Source organism: Calliphora vicina, chromosome 2 (genome assembly GCF_958450345.1).
Source record: "Calliphora vicina chromosome 2, idCalVici1.1, whole genome shotgun sequence".
Taxonomy (NCBI): Eukaryota; Metazoa; Arthropoda; class Insecta; order Diptera; family Calliphoridae; genus Calliphora; species Calliphora vicina.
In genome coordinates, this window is record NC_088781.1 from 128140344 (window position 1) to 128166527 (window position 26184).

General features: G+C 34.1%; 2 protein-coding genes across 2 annotated transcripts; both read right to left on the minus strand.

Moving 5' to 3' along the window:
• Positions 1 to 85: 85 nt before the first annotated feature.
• On the minus strand, positions 86 to 8712 carry LOC135951744 (long-chain-fatty-acid--CoA ligase heimdall-like). The gene is made up of 5 exons (XM_065501443.1): positions 8007 to 8712; positions 7249 to 7944; positions 6899 to 7189; positions 292 to 589; positions 86 to 229 (listed from the first exon to the last, which is right to left on the minus strand). Exons 1-5 carry the CDS (start codon positions 8706 to 8708, stop codon positions 153 to 155), a joined length of 2064 nt encoding a protein of 687 aa, XP_065357515.1. The 5' UTR covers positions 8709 to 8712; the 3' UTR covers positions 86 to 152.
• A 6953-nt stretch (positions 8713 to 15665) lies between these two features.
• Positions 15666 to 22318, minus strand: hll (heimdall). Its single transcript, XM_065501442.1, has 5 exons — positions 21573 to 22318; positions 16577 to 17272; positions 16226 to 16516; positions 15875 to 16172; positions 15666 to 15812 (listed from the first exon to the last, which is right to left on the minus strand). Exons 1-5 carry the CDS (start codon positions 22281 to 22283, stop codon positions 15736 to 15738), a joined length of 2073 nt encoding a protein of 690 aa, XP_065357514.1. The 5' UTR covers positions 22284 to 22318; the 3' UTR covers positions 15666 to 15735.
• Between the last annotated feature and the right edge of the window lie 3866 nt (positions 22319 to 26184).

Below are 26184 nucleotides of genomic sequence, written 5' to 3' on the forward strand. Positions count from 1 at the left end.
TTGTATTTTAAACCATAATTAAATCAAAACTGTAATAGAGTTACAATAAATCTTTAACATAATTGAGGAATTAAATAATGGCAAATAAATAAGCAAAATTCTTTTATTTTGAACACCTTATAAATTACATACAAAACAATAAATTTAAATAATTATTTCTCGTACATTTTCTCTATAAATTTGTTATATTTCTTATGAACAACATTTCTTTTAATCTTTAAAGTGGGACCTGAAACAATAAAAACAATTTAAACAACTTTTTCAATGTATTTCCCGGCATAACAAACTTACCTAATTCATTAGTGGGTATGGAAAAATCATGTGGCAAAACTGAAAAATATTGTATCTTTTGGGCATTTGAAATGGCATGATTATTGTATCGTTTAATGCCTTCCTCCAAAGCCTTCCATACCTTAGGATCACAATTGATTTCCACCGTATTGGGATCAAAGTTTTTCAAATTCTCAGGCATTTTGATATTGAGTACTTCTGAGAGATGGATATAATGTAAATCTAGAGATTGTAGCCATTGTATTGCCTCAGGTCTTAAGCTATCCATGGGATAACCAGTTTCGGGATTAATATCAGTCTGGAAGATATAGAAATCATTTTTTAGTAAACTAGAACCTGAACTAGAACGTAAACTCGAACATGCAATAGTACCTGAACTAGAATCTGAACTACAATCTGAACTAGAATCTGAACTAGAATCTGAACTAGAATCTGAACTAGAATCTGAACTAGAATCTGAACTAGAATCTGAACTAGAATCTGAACTAGAATCTGAACTAGAATCTGAACTAGAATCTGAACTAGAATCTGAACTAGAATCTGAACTAGAATCTGAACTAGAATCTGAACTAGAATCTGAACTAGAATCTGAACTAGAATCTGAACTAGAATCTGAACTAGAATCTGAACTAGAATCTGAACTAGAATCTGAACTAGAATCTGAACTAGAATCTGAACTAGAATCTGAACTAGAATCTGAACTAGAATCTGAACTACAATCTGAACTAGAATCTGAACTAGAATCTGAACTAGAATCTGAACTACAATCTGAACTAGAATCTGAACTAGAATCTGAACTAGAATCTGAACTAGAATCTGAACTAGAATCTGAACTAGAATCTGAACTAGAATCTGAACTAGAATCTGAACTACAATCTGAACTAGAATCTGAACTAGAATCTGAACTAGAATCTGAACTAGAATCTGAACTAGAATCTGAACTAGAATCTGAACTAGAACCTGAACTAGAACCTGAACTAGAACCTGAACTAGAACCTGAACTAGAACCTGAACTAGAATCTGAACTAGAATCTGAACTAGAATCTGAACTAGAACCTGAACTAGAACCTGAACTAGAACCTGAACTAGAACCTGAACTAGAACCTGAACTAGAACCTGAACTAGAACTGAACTAGAACTGAACTAGAACTGAACTAGAACTGAACTAGAACTGAACTAGAACTGAACTAGAACTGAACTAGAACTGAACTAGAACTGAACTAGAACTGAACTAGAACTGAACTAGAACTGAACTAGAACTGAACTAGAACTGAACTAGAACTGAACTAGAACTGAACTAGAACTGAACTAGAACTGAACTAGAACTGAACTAGAACTGAACTAGAACTGAACTAGAACTGAACTAGAACTGAACTAGAACTGAACTAGAACTGAACTAGAACTGAACTAGAACTGAACTAGAACTGAACTAGAACTGAACTAGAACTGAACTAGAACTGAACTAGAACTGAACTAGAACTGAACTAGAACTGAACTAGAACTGAACTAGAACTGAACTAGAACTGAACTAGAACTGAACTAGAACTGAACTAGAACTGAACTAGAACTGAACTAGAACTGAACTAGAACTGAACTAGAACTGAACTAGAACTGAACTAGAACTGAACTAGAACTGAACTAGAACTGAACTAGAACTGAACTAGAACTGAACTAGAACTGAACTAGAACTGAACTAGAACTGAACTAGAACTGAACTAGAACTGAACTAGAACTGAACTAGAACTGAACTAGAACTGAACTAGAACTGAACTAGAACTGAACTAGAACTGAACTAGAACTGAACTAGAACTGAACTAGAACTGAACTAGAACTGAACTAGAACTGAACTAGAACTGAACTAGAACTGAACTAGAACTGAACTAGAACTGAACTAGAACTGAACTAGAACTGAACTAGAACTGAACTAGAACTGAACTAGAACTGAACTAGAACTGAACTAGAACTGAACTAGAACTGAACTAGAACTGAACTAGAACTGAACTAGAACTGAACTAGAACTGAACTAGAACTGAACTAGAACTGAACTAGAACTGAACTAGAACTGAACTAGAACTGAACTAGAACTGAACTAGAACTGAACTAGAACTGAACTAGAACTGAACTAGAACTGAACTAGAACTGAACTAGAACTGAACTAGAACTGAACTAGAACTGAACTAGAACTGAACTAGAACTGAACTAGAACTGAACTAGAACTGAACTAGAACTGAACTAGAACTGAACTAGAACTGAACTAGAACTGAACTAGAACTGAACTAGAACTGAACTAGAACTGAACTAGAACTGAACTAGAACTGAACTAGAACTGAACTAGAACTGAACTAGAACTGAACTAGAACTGAACTAGAACTGAACTAGAACTGAACTAGAACTGAACTAGAACTGAACTAGAACTGAACTAGAACTGAACTAGAACTGAACTAGAACTGAACTAGAACTGAACTAGAACTGAACTAGAACTGAACTAGAACTGAACTAGAACTGAACTAGAACTGAACTAGAACTGAACTAGAACTGAACTAGAACTGAACTAGAACTGAACTAGAACTGAACTAGAACTGAACTAGAACTGAACTAGAACTGAACTAGAACTGAACTAGAACTGAACTAGAACTGAACTAGAACTGAACTAGAACTGAACTAGAACTGAACTAGAACTGAACTAGAACTGAACTAGAACTGAACTAGAACTGAACTAGAACTGAACTAGAACTGAACTAGAACTGAACTAGAACTGAACTAGAACTGAACTAGAACTGAACTAGAACTGAACTAGAACTGAACTAGAACTGAACTAGAACTGAACTAGAACTGAACTAGAACTGAACTAGAACTGAACTAGAACTGAACTAGAACTGAACTAGAACTGAACTAGAACTGAACTAGAACTGAACTAGAACTGAACTAGAACTGAACTAGAACTGAACTAGAACTGAACTAGAACTGAACTAGAACTGAACTAGAACTGAACTAGAACTGAACTAGAACTGAACTAGAACTGAACTAGAACTGAACTAGAACTGAACTAGAACTGAACTAGAACTGAACTAGAACTGAACTAGAACTGAACTAGAACTGAACTAGAACTGAACTAGAACTGAACTAGAACTGAACTAGAACTGAACTAGAACTGAACTAGAACTGAACTAGAACTGAACTAGAACTGAACTAGAACTGAACTAGAACTGAACTAGAACTGAACTAGAACTGAACTAGAACTGAACTAGAACTGAACTAGAACTGAACTAGAACTGAACTAGAACTGAACTAGAACTGAACTAGAACTGAACTAGAACTGAACTAGAACTGAACTAGAACTGAACTAGAACTGAACTAGAACTGAACTAGAACTGAACTAGAACTGAACTAGAACTGAACTAGAACTGAACTAGAACTGAACTAGAACTGAACTAGAACTGAACTAGAACTGAACTAGAACTGAACTAGAACTGAACTAGAACTGAACTAGAACTGAACTAGAACTGAACTAGAACTGAACTAGAACTGAACTAGAACTGAACTAGAACTGAACTAGAACTGAACTAGAACTGAACTAGAACTGAACTAGAACTGAACTAGAACTGAACTAGAACTGAACTAGAACTGAACTAGAACTGAACTAGAACTGAACTAGAACTGAACTAGAACTGAACTAGAACTGAACTAGAACTGAACTAGAACTGAACTAGAACTGAACTAGAACTGAACTAGAACTGAACTAGAACTGAACTAGAACTGAACTAGAACTGAACTAGAACTGAACTAGAACTGAACTAGAACTGAACTAGAACTGAACTAGAACTGAACTAGAACTGAACTAGAACTGAACTAGAACTGAACTAGAACTGAACTAGAACTGAACTAGAACTGAACTAGAACTGAACTAGAACTGAACTAGAACTGAACTAGAACTGAACTAGAACTGAACTAGAACTGAACTAGAACTGAACTAGAACTGAACTAGAACTGAACTAGAACTGAACTAGAACTGAACTAGAACTGAACTAGAACTGAACTAGAACTGAACTAGAACTGAACTAGAACTGAACTAGAACTGAACTAGAACTGAACTAGAACTGAACTAGAACTGAACTAGAACTGAACTAGAACTGAACTAGAACTGAACTAGAACTGAACTAGAACTGAACTAGAACTGAACTAGAACTGAACTAGAACTGAACTAGAACTGAACTAGAACTGAACTAGAACTGAACTAGAACTGAACTAGAACTGAACTAGAACTGAACTAGAACTGAACTAGAACTGAACTAGAACTGAACTAGAACTGAACTAGAACTGAACTAGAACTGAACTAGAACTGAACTAGAACTGAACTAGAACTGAACTAGAACTGAACTAGAACTGAACTAGAACTGAACTAGAACTGAACTAGAACTGAACTAGAACTGAACTAGAACTGAACTAGAACTGAACTAGAACTGAACTAGAACTGAACTAGAACTGAACTAGAACTGAACTAGAACTGAACTAGAACTGAACTAGAACTGAACTAGAACTGAACTAGAACTGAACTAGAACTGAACTAGAACTGAACTAGAACTGAACTAGAACTGAACTAGAACTGAACTAGAACTGAACTAGAACTGAACTAGAACTGAACTAGAACTGAACTAGAACTGAACTAGAACTGAACTAGAACTGAACTAGAACTGAACTAGAACTGAACTAGAACTGAACTAGAACTGAACTAGAACTGAACTAGAACTGAACTAGAACTGAACTAGAACTGAACTAGAACTGAACTAGAACTGAACTAGAACTGAACTAGAACTGAACTAGAACTGAACTAGAACTGAACTAGAACTGAACTAGAACTGAACTAGAACTGAACTAGAACTGAACTAGAACTGAACTAGAACTGAACTAGAACTGAACTAGAACTGAACTAGAACTGAACTAGAACTGAACTAGAACTGAACTAGAACTGAACTAGAACTGAACTAGAACTGAACTAGAACTGAACTAGAACTGAACTAGAACTGAACTAGAACTGAACTAGAACTGAACTAGAACTGAACTAGAACTGAACTAGAACTGAACTAGAACTGAACTAGAACTGAACTAGAACTGAACTAGAACTGAACTAGAACTGAACTAGAACTGAACTAGAACTGAACTAGAACTAGAACTAGAACTAGAACTAGAACTGAACTGAACTGAACTGAACTGAACTGAACTGAACTAGAACTGAACTGAACTAGAACTGAACTAGAACTGAACTAGAACTGAACTAGAACTGAACTAGAACTGAACTAGAACTGAACTAGAACTGAACTAGAACTGAACTAGAACTGAACTAGAACTGAACTAGAACTGAACTAGAACTGAACTAGAACTGAACTAGAACTGAACTAGAACTGAACTAGAACTGAACTAGAACTGAACTAGAACTGAACTAGAACTGAACTAGAACTGAACTAGAACTGAACTAGAATCTGAACTAGAATCTGAACTAGAATCTGAACTAGAATCTGAACTAGAATCTGAACTAGAATCTGAACTAGAATCTGAACTAGAATCTGAACTAGAAGCTGAACTAGAATCTGAACTAGAATCTGAACTAGAATCTGAACTAGAATCTGATTTAGAATCTGAACTAGAATCTGAACTAGAATCTGAACTAGAATCTGAACTAGAATCTGAGCTAGAATCTGAACTAGAATCTGAACTAGAATCTGAACTAGAATCTGAGCTAGAATCTGAACTAGACTCTGAACTAGAATGTGAACTAGAATCTGAACTAGAATCTGAACTAGAATCTGAACTAGAATCAGAACTAGAATCTGAACTAGACTCTGAACTAGAATCTGAACTAGAATCTGAACTAGAATCTGAACTAGAAGCTGAACTAGAATCTGAACTAGAATCTGAACTAGAATCTGAACTAGAATCTGAACTAGAATCTGAACTAGAATCTGAACTAGAATCTGAACTAGAATCTGAACTAGAATCTGAACTAGAATCAGAACTAGAATCTGAACTAGACTCTGAACTAGAAGCTGAACTAGAATCTGAACTAGAATCTGAACTAGAATCTGAACTAGAATCTGAACTAGAATCTGATTTAGAATCTGAACTAGAATCTGAACTAGAATCTGAACTAGAATCTGATTTAGAATCTGAACTAGAATCTGAACTAGAATCTGAACTAGAATCTGAACTAGAATCTGAACTAGAATCTGAACTAGAATCTGAACTAGAATCTGAACTAGAAGCTGAACTAGAATCTGAACTAGAATCTGAACTAGAATCTGATTTAGAATCTGAACTAGAATCTGAACTAGAATCTGAACTAGAATCTGAACTAGACTCTGAACTAGAATCTGAACTAGAATCTGAACTAGAATCTGAACTAGACTCTGAACTAGAATCTGAACTAGAATCTGAACTAGAATCTGAACTAGAATCTGAACTAGAATCTGAACTAGAATCTGAACTAGAATCTGAACTAGAATCTGAACTAGAATCTGAACTAGAATCTGAACTAGAATCTGAACTAGAACTGAAATTGAACTGAACTAGAACTGAACTGGAATATATTTGATATATAAATAAATGTACAAACCTTTAAAGTTAATAACACTGTTAGAAATTTCTTGTGATCACCAATAACCACGGCATTGCTAACGCAAGGCAATTCGTCTTTAATCAGCTCTTCTATATGAACTGGGGGAATATTTTCTCCGCCTGCTGTGATAATTAATTCCTTTAAGCGTCCACTTATATAAAGATTTTGTTGACCATCCACATAACCCATATCACCAGTTCTAAGCCAGCCATCTGCAGTCAATGTCTCCAAAGTTTTCTCAGTGTCTTTTAGGTAACCCATAAAATTGCAGCGGCCTCTGATCAAAATCTATATTAAATCTGGTTATTAAATATTTATTACTTTTTAAGTAAAATCTATTAGCAAACCTCTCCTTCCCCATTTTCCTTCGAATTATCGATTTTAATTTCCACTCCTTTTATGGGTTTTCCCACAGTCTTCAGATTTGGTCTATCCAAATTATAGGTCACAGGCCCTCCAGTTTCTGACATGCCAAAAACATCTAGCAAAGGCAAGTCTAAACTCAAAAAGAATTTCTTTGTCTCCTCCGTTAGGGGTGCTCCACCCACAAAGCACCATTTCACATGACCCAAACCCATGGCCAGTTTGATTTTGTTAACAATTTTAGAAGCCAGAAAGTACTTAAGTTCTGAAGCAGATTTATTTGCCATTTTGTCCAAATGATAACTGGCCATTAGGCTACGGCCCGTATTCATTAGAAACTTTGAAAATCGCGAAGAGTTAGCTTCTACTTGTATGACTTTCTCTTGCATCTTCTCAAACACGCGTGGCACACCAATCAGTATAGTGGCATTAGCTTTGCCATAGGTTTTAGCCAAGGAGCCTTTAAGAGCATTACGATCAGCAAAGTACATGAGAAAACCATTCTCTATGGCTATAAATATATCAAAGATTTGGGCGGCAATATGATTTAAGGGCAAATAGGTGACGGCTGTTTCTTGTGTGTCTTGGATAAGATGCAGCGATGCAACGAAGGCATGAGCGCAGTATAATAGATTCTCATGTGAGATCATAACGCCTTTGGGCATGCCAACGGTGCCAGACTGGAAAATGGAAGCAAAGTATCGATCAAATAATTCATGTGATTAAAATTAATAAAACTTACAGTAAATATTAACAAGGCACATTCATTGGCCACCACATTACTTTCGCGTAATACTATTTCTTCACGTAGTGATGAACTAAACTGCATATCAAACAAATCCTTCCAGCGGTAATAGCCCTGCTCAGTGCCAACAAACTCTTCAAAAGGACCATGTAATTGAACAACGGCATTCAAATGCTGCAAACGCGATTTAATTCCACGAACTTTGGACATTTGTTGAGCATCATCCACTAAACACACGGAGGCCTCTGATGTTTCCAAGACATGACAAACAGCCTCTGCTGAATTGCTGGTATAAATACCAGCCACCACAGCTCCAATACGTATAGCACCCAATTCCACATAAAACCATTCGGGACAATTAAATGCCAATATGGCCACGGTAGAGCGAGGTTGAACACCCAGATGTAGCAAAAGCAAAGCAGCCTGTTCAACCTTCTGCTCATACTCAGCATAACTAATGGTAGACCATTTGCTATAGTTGGAGTCCTCTGCCGCAGTTTCATAGGCCAAAGCCGGTAAATCTTTGTATTTTTGGCAACATTCTTTAAAAAACTGAGGTATAGTTTTTAGTCTACGTTCATCTGTATTTTCTTTAAAATCCTGTAGTTTCACCGCCTCATTTAGAAAGCAGCAGTAATAATTATCAGCTGCTTTAAGGCCGGCTTTTGTTTCAGCATCCAATTCAATGTTTTCTAGCATTTCTTGGCGTTTCTATTTTGTTTTCCAAATGAATTTATTAAACAACTAACTCCCTATACATCTTGTTTACAAATGCTTTAATGTTTTCAAAATCTTTTAAATTTTATGTTAGTCTTGCTCTCTTTAACATGATTAATCGGACAACTGAACTTCTTATCTGTAAATGTCTAGTACATGTTTGATTTGCACGACCGCTTGTACACAGATTCTTTGCAGCATCAGACATTGTAGCAATGCCACACCAATGGCTCATTAATGACTTAAGTTCTTGTGCTAAATTCGTATTTGTTTACAGCAAGTGGGTCTGACAAAAATTGACCTTTAGACAATAAAATAATTATTTCAAAATTTAATCAGTTTGTTTATTAAACAAATTAAAGCTTGGGAAAAAAGTTCATTCACACAATTGAAATGATATTTGAACAAACAAGTGTTACGTTTTGTATTACTCACTGCTGAAAACAACTAGAAATATCGATTTCTTAAAACTAGTGATTTTGAAAAATTTGGAATTCTTTAATTTGGAAATTTTATCTTTATCTCAATTTACTTATTTCTCAATTATTTAGAGGAGGAAGTGGTTTACTATTTACACTTATGGAATATCCAGAATGCTCTGGCCCTCGCTGGCTAGAGAATGGCCATGACTCTCTTGGCTTTTGCCAGGAAATCGATAAGACTTATTAGGGGTATAGTTATTGAGTACTGCACAGTGGTATCGAAAAAAAAGAGGGAAATAAATCTGTAACTTCTACACGGTTATTTCGAAAATTTCACACGCGGAAAGAGAAAGTATTGTCGAGTTTATGTTTTGAATTTGGACCTCCTGGACTAACAAGGAGCGCGGCCAGCGGTACCCAAAGTAGGACACCTTGGGTATGTTAATTTTTTAAAACGATCATATTTCTTCGTTTGGGTTCCGATTTTAAAACAATTACATATATAGAATCTACACGTCAAGCACTACAAAAAATCTCTGTCAGATAAAATCCCTAATCTATTGATATACACAACATGTCTACCTCATATTCGGTGCAACACCTTCTGTGTTATTGTCTCGCTTTACTAATTCGTAGAAACAGATCTCCGTCATGATCTGCACTGTCCCAGAGATACGGATATGAACGTTACACAAATGTTTGCACAAAATAAAGAAAGATGTTGCACAAAATAAAGAAAGATGGGATTCAAAAGGCAAAACTATGTCGTCAATAATATCATTTGAGAAATTTAATACAGATTCGAACTAATCTGTTGCAAGCACATGTCGCTGGTGGCCATATCACACAATTCAGATTAAAAGAAGTTTGTAATAATCAACCTTTGTGTTCGCGTTGACGATGATGGCGTAGGCCAACGTCATTCTTCAGAAATATAAGCCGAGGCACAGTGGTTTAAAAACGTTTTTTTTGGGAAATAATTCGGTATCTTGGGAACTATCGCAGATATTTTTACGAAATTTTACATGGTTTGAGCTGAAAGCACATGAACAAACGTACACTATTTTCAAAGGGGACAAGGTTTATGGAACTTCTGAAGAGTAAATAAAGGCTTTTTATTAAAGTATTTGATACTCTTGAAAACATTATGACTTGAGGATTGATATTTTAGTAAAATTAAATAATTTTACAAAATTTTGGACTTCATTTACCTTAAAAACTAAAAAAATTTTCATATGGTGATTTTCCACGAATAAAAATATAAAATTTGAATAAATGTAAAATTTTAACTATTAAAGATATCATAACAAAATTTGGAACCAATATAGAATCAAGTATCCTTAAATCAATGGCATTAGAATTTTTGGAATTTTTTATTTTCAAATACCAAAATTCCTAAAACGGGGAAAATATGTTCCAAAAACTGAGTTTTTTTAGAAAAGTGCCTACTGTGACGTTATTTACCGTGTGATAGTAAAAATACTTGGGGTTATACAAATATGGAGATTTTTCGTGGATCGGTGCTTTGCCTTTTTAGAATTTTTTACTCAAAACGAATTTTTTTTTTTTAAATTACCCCAGTTTGGATAGGACTGGGGGGTGATATATCCGCTTAAGTGAGTCAAATTTTTCTTTACACGCTTTTGCATTAAGTTGTCTTTCTGGATCATAGAAAAATTTCATATAGTTCCGAAGAAATTTTTTTTCTACATAAGAAAAAATATATGGGCTTTTTTGGTAAAAAATTTAAAAAATACGGCCCTTTTTACCAGTTGCAATTTTGGATGTGTATAACTTTTTATAGGGAAGAGATAACTGTTAGCAAGTTGTTTTCATTTTATTTAGAATTTTATCGCCAATATAGGTGATATTTTAAAAATAAATTGTGACCCTACTTTTGTTGAAAAAATATAGGAAGAAAAATTTTTTTTTTACTTTTTTTAGTATAACTTCCAGGGACTCCTAATTTTTCAATAACAATATTTTGCAAAGTTGTAGCTACGGTAAATCTGAATAACTCTTGTGAACATATCAATGCAATCCGAACATATCTAGGTATTCTAAATAGCTGTCAAAATCACTTTGTAGCTTAAAAATTTTAGTTTTTTTTACTATTTTTTGACTCTAAAACAAAAATTTTTTGTTAAAAATTTATGTTCGAGTGTATACTTCTCTATTGTACTGGAATAACGAAGAATGGGCAAATCATTATTGGTATGATCCGGGCGCATCACTTTATCCAATCTTGATCACTCAAGACCGGCTTGATGCAAGATATGAAAAAACATCAAAATTTTTGAAAGTGGGCAAGGTTTGTGGAGCTTCTGATGAGTAAATATAAGCTTTTTATATAAATTTTTGATATCGGTGGAAACCTTATGACTTGAAGATTGACATTTTAGTGAAATGAATAAATTTTGTGTTTTTTCGGACGTATTTTACCTTAAAAACTAACTATATTATAAAATGGTGATTTTCCATCAAGAAAAATAAAAACTTTGAATTAAAGTAAAATTTTAACAGTTACAGATATCCCAATAAAATTTGGAAGTAACATCGATCTAAATGTTCTTAAGTCAATGGCATCACTAATGTTGCCATTCTTTGTTTTCAAACATCGAAATTCCTAAAACGGGAAAAATGTGTTCCAAAAACTGAGTTTTTTTTAGAAAATAGCCCACTTTGACGTTATTTACAGTATGATAGTAAAAACTTTTGCATATATATAAACCTTATATAGGGCTATACAAATATGACGAGCTTTTGAGGATCGGTAATTTGCGTTTTTAGAATTTTTTACTCAAACCTAAAATTTTGTTTCAAAATTGGCCAAGTTTGGATAGGGCTGGGGGTACAATGTCCGCTTAAGTTAGTCAAATTTTACTTGATACATTTTGGCATTACGTTCCCTTTCCAGATCATAAAAAAATGTATATAGCCACGAAGAAAATTAGGTTTTTATAAAAGAAAAAATATGGGGACTTTTTTGGGAAAAAACTTAAAAAACACACACATACAAAGTTGAAATATATAAAAAGATGCTTCAACTTTGGATGCGTGTAACTTTTTATAGGGACGAAATAATTGTTATCAGGTTTATTTTATTTTCTTTAGAATTTTGTCGCAAATATACGTCGTATATAAAAAACAAATTTTGACCTTTCGTAGGCCCATCATATATAAAATACAAAAATAAGATCGAGCCAAATTAAAAAAAAAATTAAACTTAAATATCTCTTGAACTAAAAGAGATACCTACAGATAAAAGCATATTTTTGTCGACCTTCTCAACGACTAACTACATTTTAAATTTCAGCTCATTCGGATCATAAATGGCTTTTTGACGATTTTGTTTTTAAATGTGTGACATTGAGGGTCCACCCACTGATCCCCATTCCGAACACCTCAGCCGAGTAAATAATACAGCACAACATAGGAGTGTGGACTTGATCATACTATTTTAACAAAAAATCTTTGTTTTGGCGTAAAAAATTTGTAAAAACGAAAATTGTTAAGGTACAAAGTGATCTTTATGTGCTATTTAGAGTGACTAAACACGTTCAGAATGCATTGATATGTTCTCAAGACTTGTTCAACTTTACCGTAGCTACAACTTTGCTAAATATTGTTAGTGAAAAATTAGGAGGCCCTGGAAGTTATTAGAAAAAAAGTAAAAAAAAAAATTTCTTCCTATATTTTTTCAACAAAAGTACACAAAAAGCTATTTTTTGGAAAAAAAAATTGGAACATAATTTATTTGGCGGAATCTTAGCTATATTATTGCCATATAAATTTAATCCGTATCACAAAGTCTGAATTAGCTGTTAACCAAAAACTGATGACACCTTTTTTAGAGGCCCAACTGATTTTCAGAAACTTTGGGGGCCCATAAAAAAAAAACGGTCACCAAAATGGACAAACTGAGTATAGGGTTTTACTACCCTTTGGTAGTAGAGTCGAACCTATATAGTCGTGATCGTGTGTTTTTTTTTCACTGTTGCACTGTGTAATTGAAAAAAAAAATTTTATAAAATTTTGTTATAATTTAAATTAATTTTTATACCTTTCACCATGAGTGGCAAGGGTATATACATATAAGTTTGTCATTCCCTTTGTAATTTCTACATTTTTCATTTGCGACCCCACAAAGTATATATATTCTTGATGGTTATAGATAGCGGAGTCGATATAGCCATGTCCGTCTGTGTGTTGAAATCAACTTTCCGAAGCCCCCAAATAACTTACATACACGATTCATACATCATATCTCCGAAACTCTTCCGGCTCGGTTGTTATTTAAAATCGAGAAAATCGGTCCACAAATGGCTGAGATATAAGGAAAAAACCAGGACAACCTCGATTTTTTACCTATTTTTGACCAATATCTGGATTACAAAATCTTTAATATAGACAATATGGATATCTAATGATAGATATTTCAAAGACCTGTGCAACGACGTATATAAGACCATAGTAACTTGGACCTACAATGGGTCAATATCGGAAAAAATATTTTTGAACCCGAATTTTTTTTTTCACAAAACAATTTTTTTCACTAAATATTAAAAAAAAAATTTAAAAATTAAATTTTTTTTTTAAATTAGAAAAATTTTTTTTTTAAAATTTAGAAAAAAAAATTAAAAAACAATTTCGAAAAAACAACTGGAAAAAAATTTAATTTTGTTTACTAAAAATAATTAAAATTTTTATTTTAAAGTATAATTTGGTGAAGGGTGTATAAGATTCAGCACAGCCGAATATAGCTCTCTTACTTGTTCTTTTTTTTAATTTTTATTTAAAAGTATAATTTGGTGAAGGACATAAAAGTTCGGCACATCCTAAAGTAGCGCTCTTACTTGTTTATCTATAAGTGGATTACTATGCAATTAACATAGACAGTATGGATATCTAATGATAGATATTTTAACTTTGTCTAGACGACATAGAAGCTCGGACCAATCGAGAAAAATATGTTTTATCCCGAATTTTTTTTTAACATAAATTTCAATTTCAATGAAAATATTTTTTTAACTGAGAAATGATTTCACTAGTTTACAAGGTTTTTGCTCATGAATTGAAACATATGGGGATTTGTGTATTTAGGTCTTCTAACTTCGGAAAAAATATTTAAAAAAATCCTGGACGTCAAACTTTTGAGATATTTATTAAAAACGAAACATATAAAAATTTACATTAAATTAGGACAAAAAAATTAAAAGTGAAGTGTTTTAATCATCTTTTTATAATTATTTTCATTTGTCTCCCTCACGACACTCCAACAGTAGTCTCGTAGCATATTCTGATCCCAAAAACCTTGATAATTCCTCTCGAAAAACTTCAAATCTTGATGGAAACGCTCTCCATGTTCGTCACTCATGTGTCCGAGGTTTTCCGGGAAAAAATCCACATGAGAATGTAAAAAGTGAATTTTGAGGGACATATTTACACCCATCAGTTCAAAATTATGTAATAAATTTGCAACAATATCTTTGTAATTTTGACTTTTTTTATTCCCCAAAAATTCTTGAACAACAAGTTTAAAAGAATTCCATGCTGCTTTTTCAACATCGGTTAATAGACACTCAAATTTGGTATCACCCAAAATTTTTCTTATTTGAGGACCCACAATTATCCCTTCTTTTATTTTGGCCTCAGAAAGACATAAATATTGAAATGCTGGTTTTGTCTTATCTAAAGCTTTTACGTAATTTTTTAATGTAAATAAGCATTTTGCAGTGTTTGTGTTATAGGAAAACCTCGATTTGACTGAATAATTTTTCCGCAAATAAAACAAAAATGGTCTGGGTTTAATTTACACTTTCTAGAAGACATTTTAAAATAGTTTTTACTTTAGAGTTTTGTATTTAATGGCGATTTATTAACGTTTATCTACAGGAAAGATGTACTTTTAAACAGTATTTATTTTTTCCCGTTAATTTTTTTTTGGAATTTGTCAAAAAAATACAACTCTGAAAGTATCTAGTAGCTTCGCCAGAGTGTTGAGTACCCAAAAACGATGTAAATACTTAATTACCACAATCGGTACACTACAGTATGCATTAGTAGTACTCAGGGCAGGTGAAAAATAAAAACCCATATATCTCAAAATTTTGACGTATAGGTGGAAAACAAAAAATGGTCAATTAACTAGCGTCCCTAGATCTTCTCAAAAATATATGTTTCATTCCATGAGCAAACAAAAATGTTTGATTTGTAAACTAGTGTTTTTAAAGAACAATTTTTTATCACCAAATTATTTTTTTTAGATTCGGCACAACCGAATATAGCTGTCTTAATTTGTTTTTATGATGTTAAAGAGAGTTTTGATGGCCTTCCTATATATGTGTATAAAAGTCGATTAATGTTCGACCCACGGGGCTATAATTGGTTCTCGTTATTTTAGATGATAAGAGTTTAAAAAAATCTTGCAGTTAGCTTTAATGCACACTAAGATGAAGATTGCATAAGATTTAGCACAGCCAAATATATCACTTAAATTTATTAACTTAATAAATGATTTTTTAATCTTTAATTTAACTGAACACTTTATTATTTAACAACAATTACAATTCTATTAAAAAAAATCATCACTTAGCATACATTTTATCTATAATTTTTGCATATTTCTTGTGCACAATATTTCTTCTAATCTTTAAAGTGGGACCTAAAATAAATATGAAAACATTATTAATTAAACAATAAAATCAATACTTTAATCTAACTTACCCAATTCACTGGTGGGTATGGAGAAATCATGTGGCAATATTGTGAAATATTGAACTTTTTGAGCATTTGAAATGGCCTGTTTATTGTAACGTTTAATGCCCTCCTCCAAAGCCTGCCATACCTTAGGATCACAATTAATTTCCAACGTATTGGGATCAAAGTTTTGCAAATTTTCGGGTAATTTGATATTGAGTAAATCAGATAGATTGGTATAGTGAACATTTATGGAATCCAGCCATTGTATGGCATCAGGTCTTAAGGTATCAAAGGGATAGCCAGTGTCAGAGTTAATGTCAGTCTGTAAGCAATTCGAGTATGAAATATTATTTATTTAATTTGTTTTTAACCAACCTTTAAAGTTAACAACACAGTAAGATATTTCTTGTGATCTCCTATCACCACTGCATTGCTGACACAGGGTAATTCCTTTTTAATCAAGGCTTCTATATGAGCGGGCGGTATATTTTCTCCTCCAGCTGTAATGATTAGCTCTTTCAGACGTCCACTTATATAGAGATTTCCTTGCTCATCCATATAACCCATATCACCACTCTTAATCCAGCCATCTTCAGTTAAGGTTTCTGCAGTCTTCTCGGGATCCTTTAAGTAGCCCATTAAATTGGTGCGTCCTCGCATCAATACCTTAAAGAAAATTTGATCCATATTTTATATATTTAATTTATTTTCAAGAAAATAACTTACCTCTCCTTCGCCATTTTCATTTGGATTATCTATTTTTAAGTCCAAGCCCTCTATAGCTTTTCCCACTGTCTTCAGGTTGGGCCTTTCAAAATTATACACCACGGCTCCACTGGTTTCCGACATGCCGTACACATCTATCAAAGGCATATCCAAACTTAAAAAGAATTTCTTTAGTTCCTCTGTAACGGGTGCTCCTCCTATAAAACAGCCCTTAACCTGATCCAAACCCATGGCTACTTTAATCTTATGCACTATTTTTGAGGCTAGCCAATATTTCAAGCCCGATGGTGACTTATTTTCCATTTTATCCAAATGATATCTTTCCATTAGACTACGAGCCGTATTCATTAGTATTTTCGTCAGACCCGAGGAGTTGGCTTCAACATAGACAAGTTTCTCTTGCATTTTCTCAAATACCCTTGGAACTCCAAACATCATGGTGGCCTTGGCCTTGCCATAGGTTTTAGCCAAAGAGCCTTTGAGAGCATTACGATCGGCAAAGTAGATGAGACCGCCGTTTTCGAGAGCCATGAAAATATCAAACAGTTGGGCGGCTATGTGATTTAATGGCAGATAAGTGACAGCTGTTTCCTGGGTTTCTTGCAGAGAAGGCAGCGATTTGATTATGGCATGACAGCAGAAGAGAACGCCATCGTGTGAGATCATAACTCCTTTGGGCATGCCAACGGTGCCGGACTGAAAAAAGAAAATAAGTTTAAACAAGAGAGCTATATTCGGCTGTGCTAAATTACACTCAGATCTCGTTTTATGCGATAGATGCGTTCCAGAAAAATCTCATAAATTGAATTCGAATAAAACGAGACCTGAGTGTATATGGTTATGCTGAATCTTATAAACCTTGGTTTTTAATATAAATATAAACAAGTAAGAGAGCTATATTCGGCTGTGCCGAATCTATATACCCTTTACCAAATTATTCTTCAAAATAAAAATTTTAAATATTTTTAGGTAAACAAAATTTTTTCCAAAGTTGTTTTTTTTATTTTTTGGAAAACATTTTTTTTTTCGAATTGTTTTAAAATTTTTTTTTTTTTTTTAAATTTAATTAGTTTTTCAATTTTTTTTAACATTGTTTTAAAAAAATTTTTTAAATTTAATTTTTTTTTTTAAATTTTAAAAATTTGTTTTTCAATTTTTTTTCAACCAAAAAAACTTTTGGTGAAAAAACAAGTTAGAGAGCTATATTCGGCTTTGCCGAATCTTCACCAAATTATACTTCAAAATACAAATTTTAAATATTTTTAGGTAAAGTAAATTTTTTTTTTTTTATTTTTTTGAAGAAAGTTTTCCCTAATTAATTTGCCACGTAAAAAACATAAGGTAGACATGTTATATATCAATGGTTAGTGAATTTTGTCTATTTTTTCAATAATATATATAACTTTTGTCAATTAAAAAAATCATGGAATACTTTTTCAAAAATATTACAAAAAATTTTTTAATTTAATTTTTGCGACTATACAAATATTTCAAATTGAAATAAAATTTTTATTTATGAATATGAAAAATGGAGAAAATTTGGAACCGCGGTCATCAAAAAACTGGAGTAGGGTGGGTAAAAATGTTGAAAATTTAATTTTCAAATTCGAATATCTCTTAAGCTATAAGAAATAATTGATATATACGACGAGGTTTTATGTAGAGCTCGACGAGAAGATTTCACATATGTAATTCCGAACTCGGAACACAAACGAAGAAATAGAATCATTTTTAAAATTGAACATACCCGAGGTGTCCAACTTTGGGGACCCCTGGCCCCGCTCCTGGTAGGCCCATGAGGTCCCAATCAAAACTTAAACTCGACAACACTTCCTCTTTGCGCGTGTGAAATTTCATTCAAATCGAACTAAGTTTTACGTTACAGACTTATTTCCCTCTTTTTTTTCTTATACCACTGTGCGTCGCATAGTGGCTCATTTTCGTTTTTCATCGGCCAAAACTCTGTAACTTTTGAACCGATAGAGATATTTTAGAAGTTTCTTTTTCCAGTTTTAATTTCATTAAAATCGCTTCAGCAGTTGTTGCGAAATTTAATGTTAAAGTTGAACTTTTAATTTTTTATAGCATTTAGTATGCTATATTAAAAAAGTTATCAGCAGATAAAAACAAGTAAGGAAGTATGTTCGGCCAAGCTCGACTATATAATACCCTACACTATAATTTATTTTCGTGAATGATTTTCGGAAGCGGGTCTTATATGGGAGCTATGACTAATTATGGACCTATCGCCATGAAATTAGGTCGTGTGATTTATGTCTATATGGAAGTTATTTATATTGAATTTTGTGTTTATACCAACATTTTTAAGAGATTTATGCTCGTTAAAGTGATTTTCGGAAGCGGGTCTTATATGGGAGCTATGACTAATAATGGACCGATCATCATAAAATTAGGTGACATTAATTCAGTTTATATAAAACTTATTTGGAGCAAAATTTTTGTAGATACATATATAAATTAACCATTTACGACCGATAAAGTATAACTTCGGGAGAACACTTGTATGGGTGCTAGGTGTAATAGTGGACCGATTTCAGTAATTTTCAACAGACTTCATCCTCGGGCCGAAAAAAAATTATGTACTAAATTTTATCGCAATATCTTCAAAATTGCGACTTGTACTTTGCAACAGTCATATGAACAAATAAAATAAAAATAGAACAAAAATTTGGGAGTAATTTCATTCAAATAAAAAAAGTGTTCAACAAACAGGTCAAAACTGGTCAACAAGTATATATAAACTTAAAGAGTACACTTTGGACTTTCTCCTAGTTGTAAAATTTGTTTAACCCCTTTTGACCCTAAGCACTTTTACTCCACTGAAATTCAAATTTGGCTAAAATATAGTACCTGAGAAAAAAATTAATAACACATCAGGTATAAACGGTACAATGACAAATCATATTAGCTCAAATCAAATCATATCCTACCAACATAACAAAAGAAAAATCATCCAATTATGTATAATAGTTTGCGAGTAATGATAATTTACTTCTGATAGAATTTACAAAAATCACATTTTTATAAAATGACATCAAATATTTGACTTTAACAGCATGCCACGCACACAATTGACAATATTTATACCCTACACCACCATAGTGGGGAGGGTATTATGCGTTTGTGCAGATGTTTGTAACGCCCAAAAATATTAGTCTAACACCCACCTTAAAGTATACCGATCGACTTAGAATCTCTTTCTGAGTCGATTAAACGATGTCCGTCCGTCCGTCCGTCCGTCCGTCCGTCTGGTTGGCTGGCTGGCTGGCTGTCCATGGAAACCTTGTGCGCAGAGTAAAGGTCGCAATTTTGAAGATATTTCGATCAAATTTGGTACATATTACTTTTTCGGCCCAAGAACCAAGCCTATTGAAACTGGCTGAAATCGGTCCATTATTTCACCTAGCCCTCATACAAATGTCCCCTCGAAATTGGACTTTATCGGTCATAAATGTTTAATTTATCTATGTATCTACACAAATTTCGCTCCAAATAAGTTTTATATATACAAAATTCATGTCACCAAATTTTGTTACGATCGGTCCATAATTAGTCATAGCTCCCATATAGACCCGCTTCCGAAAATCACTTTAAAGTGCATAAATCGCTTAAAAATGTTGGTATACACACAAAATTCAACATAGTTAACTTTAATATAGACATAAATCACACGACCTAATTTTATGGTGATCGGTCCATAATTGGTCATAGCTCCCATATAAGGCCCACTTCCAAAAATCACTCAAAAATATAAATTATTGATATTTTAAAAGAAAAATATTTTTACTCATTTACTTGGTGTAGGGTATTACCGACCATCGGGCTTGACCAACCATACTTTCTTACTTGTTTTATCTAATTTTTTGGCTAACTTAATTTCAATGTGTTTACTATTGAATGGCATTAAAATTTTTAAATCGGAGTTAACAAAAAGTTGGACTTTTGGCCGATGAAATTGAGATATGAGCCACCGTGCGTCGTTGCAAAGGTCTTTGAAATATCTATCATTCGATATCCATATTGTCTATATTAATGACTTAGTAATTCAAATATAGTACTGTTTTTGCTGATTTTAAAAAGTAAAATTCTCGAAAGCATGTCTGATAGAATTGTTGAAGATTTGGATTAAAAAGTAAACTTCTAGAAAGCATGCCTGACAGAATTATTGAAGATTTGGATCCCGAAGATATCTGGGGTCTTCAGAAAATTGATTTCAACAGACGGACATGGCTTAATGGACTAAGCTATCTATAAGGATCCAGAATATATATATGCTTTATAGGGTCGGAAAATTATATTGTGGAAATTATAAACGGAATGACAAACTTATATATACCGTTCTCACGAAGGTGAAGGGTATAAAAACTATTTTTGGTGAACATTTTTTTTTTTTTGATTTTGTGGGTCGATTTGCTCAACTTTAAATAGGAACCTATGATGGACTATATGAGGGAATCTCAATATTAAATCAGAATTTCATAATATTTCAAAAAATTTCACTTTATTTTGAAGACACAATTTTTTTAATTTTGTCCAGAATATCGAGTTCTGAAAAATTCCTAAACATAAAAAATTCTAATAAATTAAAACCTTTAATATGCTTCCATACATCAACGGTCATTGTCTTCCTGCCAAACATCCTTCAAAACCAAAGTGGTTTGATTACAACTAAATAAGCAAACAACACTAGCACACAACTTATAAATTGATTTATAACTTTAATAAACCATCAAACCACTACCACAGCTAAGCCAACCTAACTAAACCATCTACAGCTGGCAAGACAAACTGGCAGCACAATCATAATTCAGTTAACTTAACAATTTTCCAATTTCAGCTGCTAATAACACCTCCTAGCCACCCCAAACACAACACACAAAAAAAAAACACAACACGCTCTTAATCAAGCAATAAACCAAACTTCCGAACGACTGAAGCAACAACGTTCGAACATACTACAAACTAAAGAACTTACCGTAAATATTAATAGTGCACATTCATTGGCCGCCACATCACGTTCACGCAACAGCAATTCTTCACGTAGTGTTGAGCTAAATTGCATTTCAAACAAATCCGTCCAGCGATAATAGCCCGGCTCGTTGCCAACGAACTCATCGTAGGGACCGTTTAATTGTACAACGGCACGCAATTGCGGTAAACGCGATTTAACCTCACGCACTTTTGACATTTGCAAAGCATCATCCACCACACATACACTGGCCTCCGATGCTTCCAAGACATGATGAACAGCTTCCGCTGAGTTGCTGGTGTAAATACCCGCCACCACAGCATTGATACGCAAAGCACCCAATTCCACATAAAACCATTCGGGACAATTAAACGCCAATATGGCAACGGAAGAGCGTGGCTGGACGCCCAAGTGTAGTAGCATTAAAGCAGCCTGTTCCACATATTGCTCATACTCGCCATATGAAATTGTAGACCATTTGGTTGTGCTGCTATTGGAAGAGTTTTCCTGCGGTGGTTCATAAGCCAAGGCGGGTAAATGTTTGAATTTTTGGCAGCATTCTTTGAAAAACTGTGGTATGGTTTGTATTCTACTATCGGCTAAGTTTTCTGTTGAAGTTCGTATTTTCACTGCCTCGTGTAGGGAACAGGTGTAATAGCTGCTGGCTGGTTTAAGTGAAGGCACCATGCTTTCATCGATTTCTATGTTTTCTAACATTTGAATCTAATTAAATTAAATATTTTTGATTTGAAGAAACAACTGTTTTAATTGACGTCCTGTTTCAAAATGCTGCTATGGCTGGAAAATTATAAAATTTGTATGTCACTCTGAAGATTTTTGCACAAAACACAATAATATTATTAAAAACTTATCACAGCCAATGGCCGTTCGTCTGTCCGACTGCATTTCTTATCTGAGAATTTATTTTCATTTCTTTGTTGTACTCTACAGCAAGTTTGTATACATACTTATGTTTAGGTTAAAGATTTCGTTGGTAGTTTTCGAAATATTTATTATATCATCCATAGACTTCCTCTATCTATACGCACAACAGAACATAGTTTTAAAGAATTCCCTGGGACCAATAGAACTTGTTCCGTAAAAGCGAAGTTCTTGAAAACATAAGTAGTATTAATTTTATGATAACTGGACGTCTCGATGATCTCGATTATGTCCATGCATTTGGGCCACTGCAAAAAGTATGGAAATCACCTCAAATTCGTCAGAGCACCAAGCTCCACCTCTTTTTAGCTAACGTTCTATTCAAATGTATGGCTGTGAATCCTGGAACACCACAGCTAGTGACTTGCAATCCTTTCAAATATTCGTTAATCTCTCGTTTTGAAAACTGCTCAAAATATGTTGGCCGAAGGTTATCTAAAATAGAGACCTGTGGGAAAGTGCCTACCTATCCACACCATCAATCGTAAATGAAGTTGGATTGGCCATGTTGTGATGCAGTTTTTGATTTGTCTATCCAGGTTCTTCAAAGGTAGCTTCCTTTGAAATTTTTACCACAGAACTGTCTTGGATCTTTGGAATATATTTCCTAATGGCAGAAGCTCCTAATAGATCATTCAACGAGATAAACGCTTCGGCTCTCGGTCAGCTAGCGAATTACTATTATAAAGTGAATGCAACGGATGCAATCCATAGAGATGGATTCGTTGGCTTTATAAGTTAGGACTAGATATTGAGTATAGTCCGACGAGATAAACGCTTCGGATCTCGGACGGCTAATGAGTAATTATTCGTAAACATAGTTTGTGGATGCAATCCGAGGAGATAAATTCTTCAGCTCTCATCGGCTAACTACAACTTATTGGATATGACTAGCTAATGAGTACAATCCGACGAGATAAATGCTTCGGATATCCGTCGGCTAAAAACTAATTATTCGAAAATACAGTTTATGGGTGCAAGCCGAGGATATAAATTCTTCAACTCTCATCGGCTAAATATCCGACGAGATAAATTCTTCGGCTCAGGTCGGCTAACAACTAATTATTCGTAAATACAGCTATGGAGCAATCCGAGGAGATAAATTCTTCAACTCTCATCGGATATTTCGGTTCACGGTCGGCTAACGGCTAATTATTCGTAAATATTGCTTATGGATGCAATCCGAGGATATAAATTCTTCAGCTCTCATCGGCTAACTACAACTTATTTACTATGACTAGCTAATGAATACAATCCGACAAAATAATGCTTCGGATACCGGTCGGCTAATTTCGGATTTTAACTACGGTATTAGTACGAAGTAAGAATTGGGACTTCGATGCTAGCCTCCCTTGTTCATGTTTTTCTTAGATGTCTTATATTAGAATTCATATAAACTGTTTGGGAATTATTGACAACAATATAAATTGTATTAGTATTAATTATATTAAGTTAATGTATTGACATTGTTAACGTTCCAATGTTCTCAGACCCACCAACGACAATGTAGCCAAGATTGTAATTGAATTGAACACCCAAGGCAGTAGAAGAAGAGGCTAACACCTGGAGGAGACAAGCCGAAAACGAAACAACCTCAACTGGAAAGTCCAGGGCCGAAGCCGACTTAATTCAAAATTTCGATAAAACAAGTAAAAGTGTTATAATCGGCTATGCCGAACCTTATATTTCCTTCACCAAAGTATATTTTAAGAAAAAATTTTGGTGAAATTTTTTTTTTCTTTTTTAATTTTTTGGTGGAAAAAATTGTGCAAACAAAACGAGGTAGTGTTTGATTTTTTCCAATATCTCAGCCATTTGTAGACCAATTTTATCGATTTGGTGTTCACTTCCACTCGGAGAACATAAGGTCCTTTGTGATTCCCTTCAAGAGTCAGATTCAGAGAAATCTAGTACCTAGCCACTTAAATCTGTGACTCTATAGTCTCGGGTAACTGCATTTAATGTGCTCTACTGTCACCAACTCCTCTACATCCCCACAAAATCTACAAAAATCATGTGTCCTATTATTCCATTTACCTATAAATACCACAATTGAACAGTGACCGGTTATCACTCCTACTAGAATTCTGAGACTACACCAAGCCAACCCAATTAGTGTTTTGGTTGTAGTAGTCACAAATAGGAGGTTTTACTCCCCGGTCCCTAATACTATGGTTCAGATCTGTGCCAGTTCATCTGCTACCTCATTTCCCTCTATTTAACAGTGCCTTGATATCCAACACAATCTGATTGAGTAGTGTTCTAATAACTCTTCAAAGTCTTGCACTTTGATAGAATTTATTATATAACATTTGAGAGCCTTAAGTCTGACTGTCAACATAAAGAGCATAGACGTGTGCTCTTATCAACTCCGTGGCTTTCCAGATCGCAAATATCTCTGCTTGGAATACGCTGCATTCGTCAGAGAGTCTATATGGCAGTTTAATACCATTGTCGACCATATAAATTCCGGCCCCTGTACCAGAGTTCATCTTGGATCCATTAGTGAAAACTGCAACCCCCCCTTCGAACAGTTGATCAGATCCAATACATTCATACCTACTGGGGAACCCTTCCAATAATAAGATTTGTCGAGGTAATAAAAAAGGTATTTGTTTGTGAGATTCTTTCAGCGTTGGATTCAAATATCTTTCCGCCGAACCATTTCTTCAGATTTGGAAGCAAGAAATATTCACTCTGGGCTAACTCCGAAGGATAGTGAGGATAAGAGAGCAATTCGTAGCCTAATTCATGAATTTTATTCCATGGAGGCCGCACATGTGTGCAAGCTTGCATTTTACTGCTGGAAAAAAATGTTTCTTTGCAAAAAGCGGTCGATTTTTCCCCCAAAAACAATCTCCGTGACATTATCGACAGACAAACCCATTGTGGCCTTCTTTGGCGCCGATTCACCACGATAATCCCACTGTTTTAACTGCTGCTTCGTCTCCGGTGTTTTGTGGTGGATCCACATTTCGTCCATTGCCAAACACTCCTGCGAAATTCTCACACGATAGAGATGGTCTTCGATTGCATGCAAACGCGGCACCAATCTTGCGGAAAGTTTTATCATACACAAGTGATCATTCAAAATTGAAACCACTGAGCCATTATGGCTTCCACTATCTCTCACACTTGCAATCTCCGATTAATGGTGAAGATTTCCATAGTATTTATCAAGCTTAGCCTCGTTTTGTTTTTTTCCGCAAAGAATAGTGTTTCATTTCCTCCTCAAGTCGCGTGGTAGTGTGTTATCAATGGCTGTCAACCCAAACTTAATCACTCAGGCGGGAAATTCAAAAAGTCACGGACTAATTGAAGATTTCCCTTAGTATTTATCAAGCTTAGCCTCATTTCATTTTTTTCCGCAAAAAATAGTGCTCCTCAAGTCACGTAGTAGTTTGTTATCAATGGCTGTCAACCCAAACTTAATCACTCAGCTGTAGCTGTGTTGTCCTTTCAGCTGAGAGTCGGGAAATTCAAAAAGTCACGGACTTATTAACCCACGTATAATGACAATAATAAGTCAGTCAATTAAAACAATTTTTCAGGAATTACGAAATTAATTTTTTTTTTCTAAAAATCTTTTCTCCCTCAATATTTGTTCAATGCATAGGGCATATCAAAATTCTGCATAACCGCATCTTTTATTTATTATTTATATTTGTTTCATTTG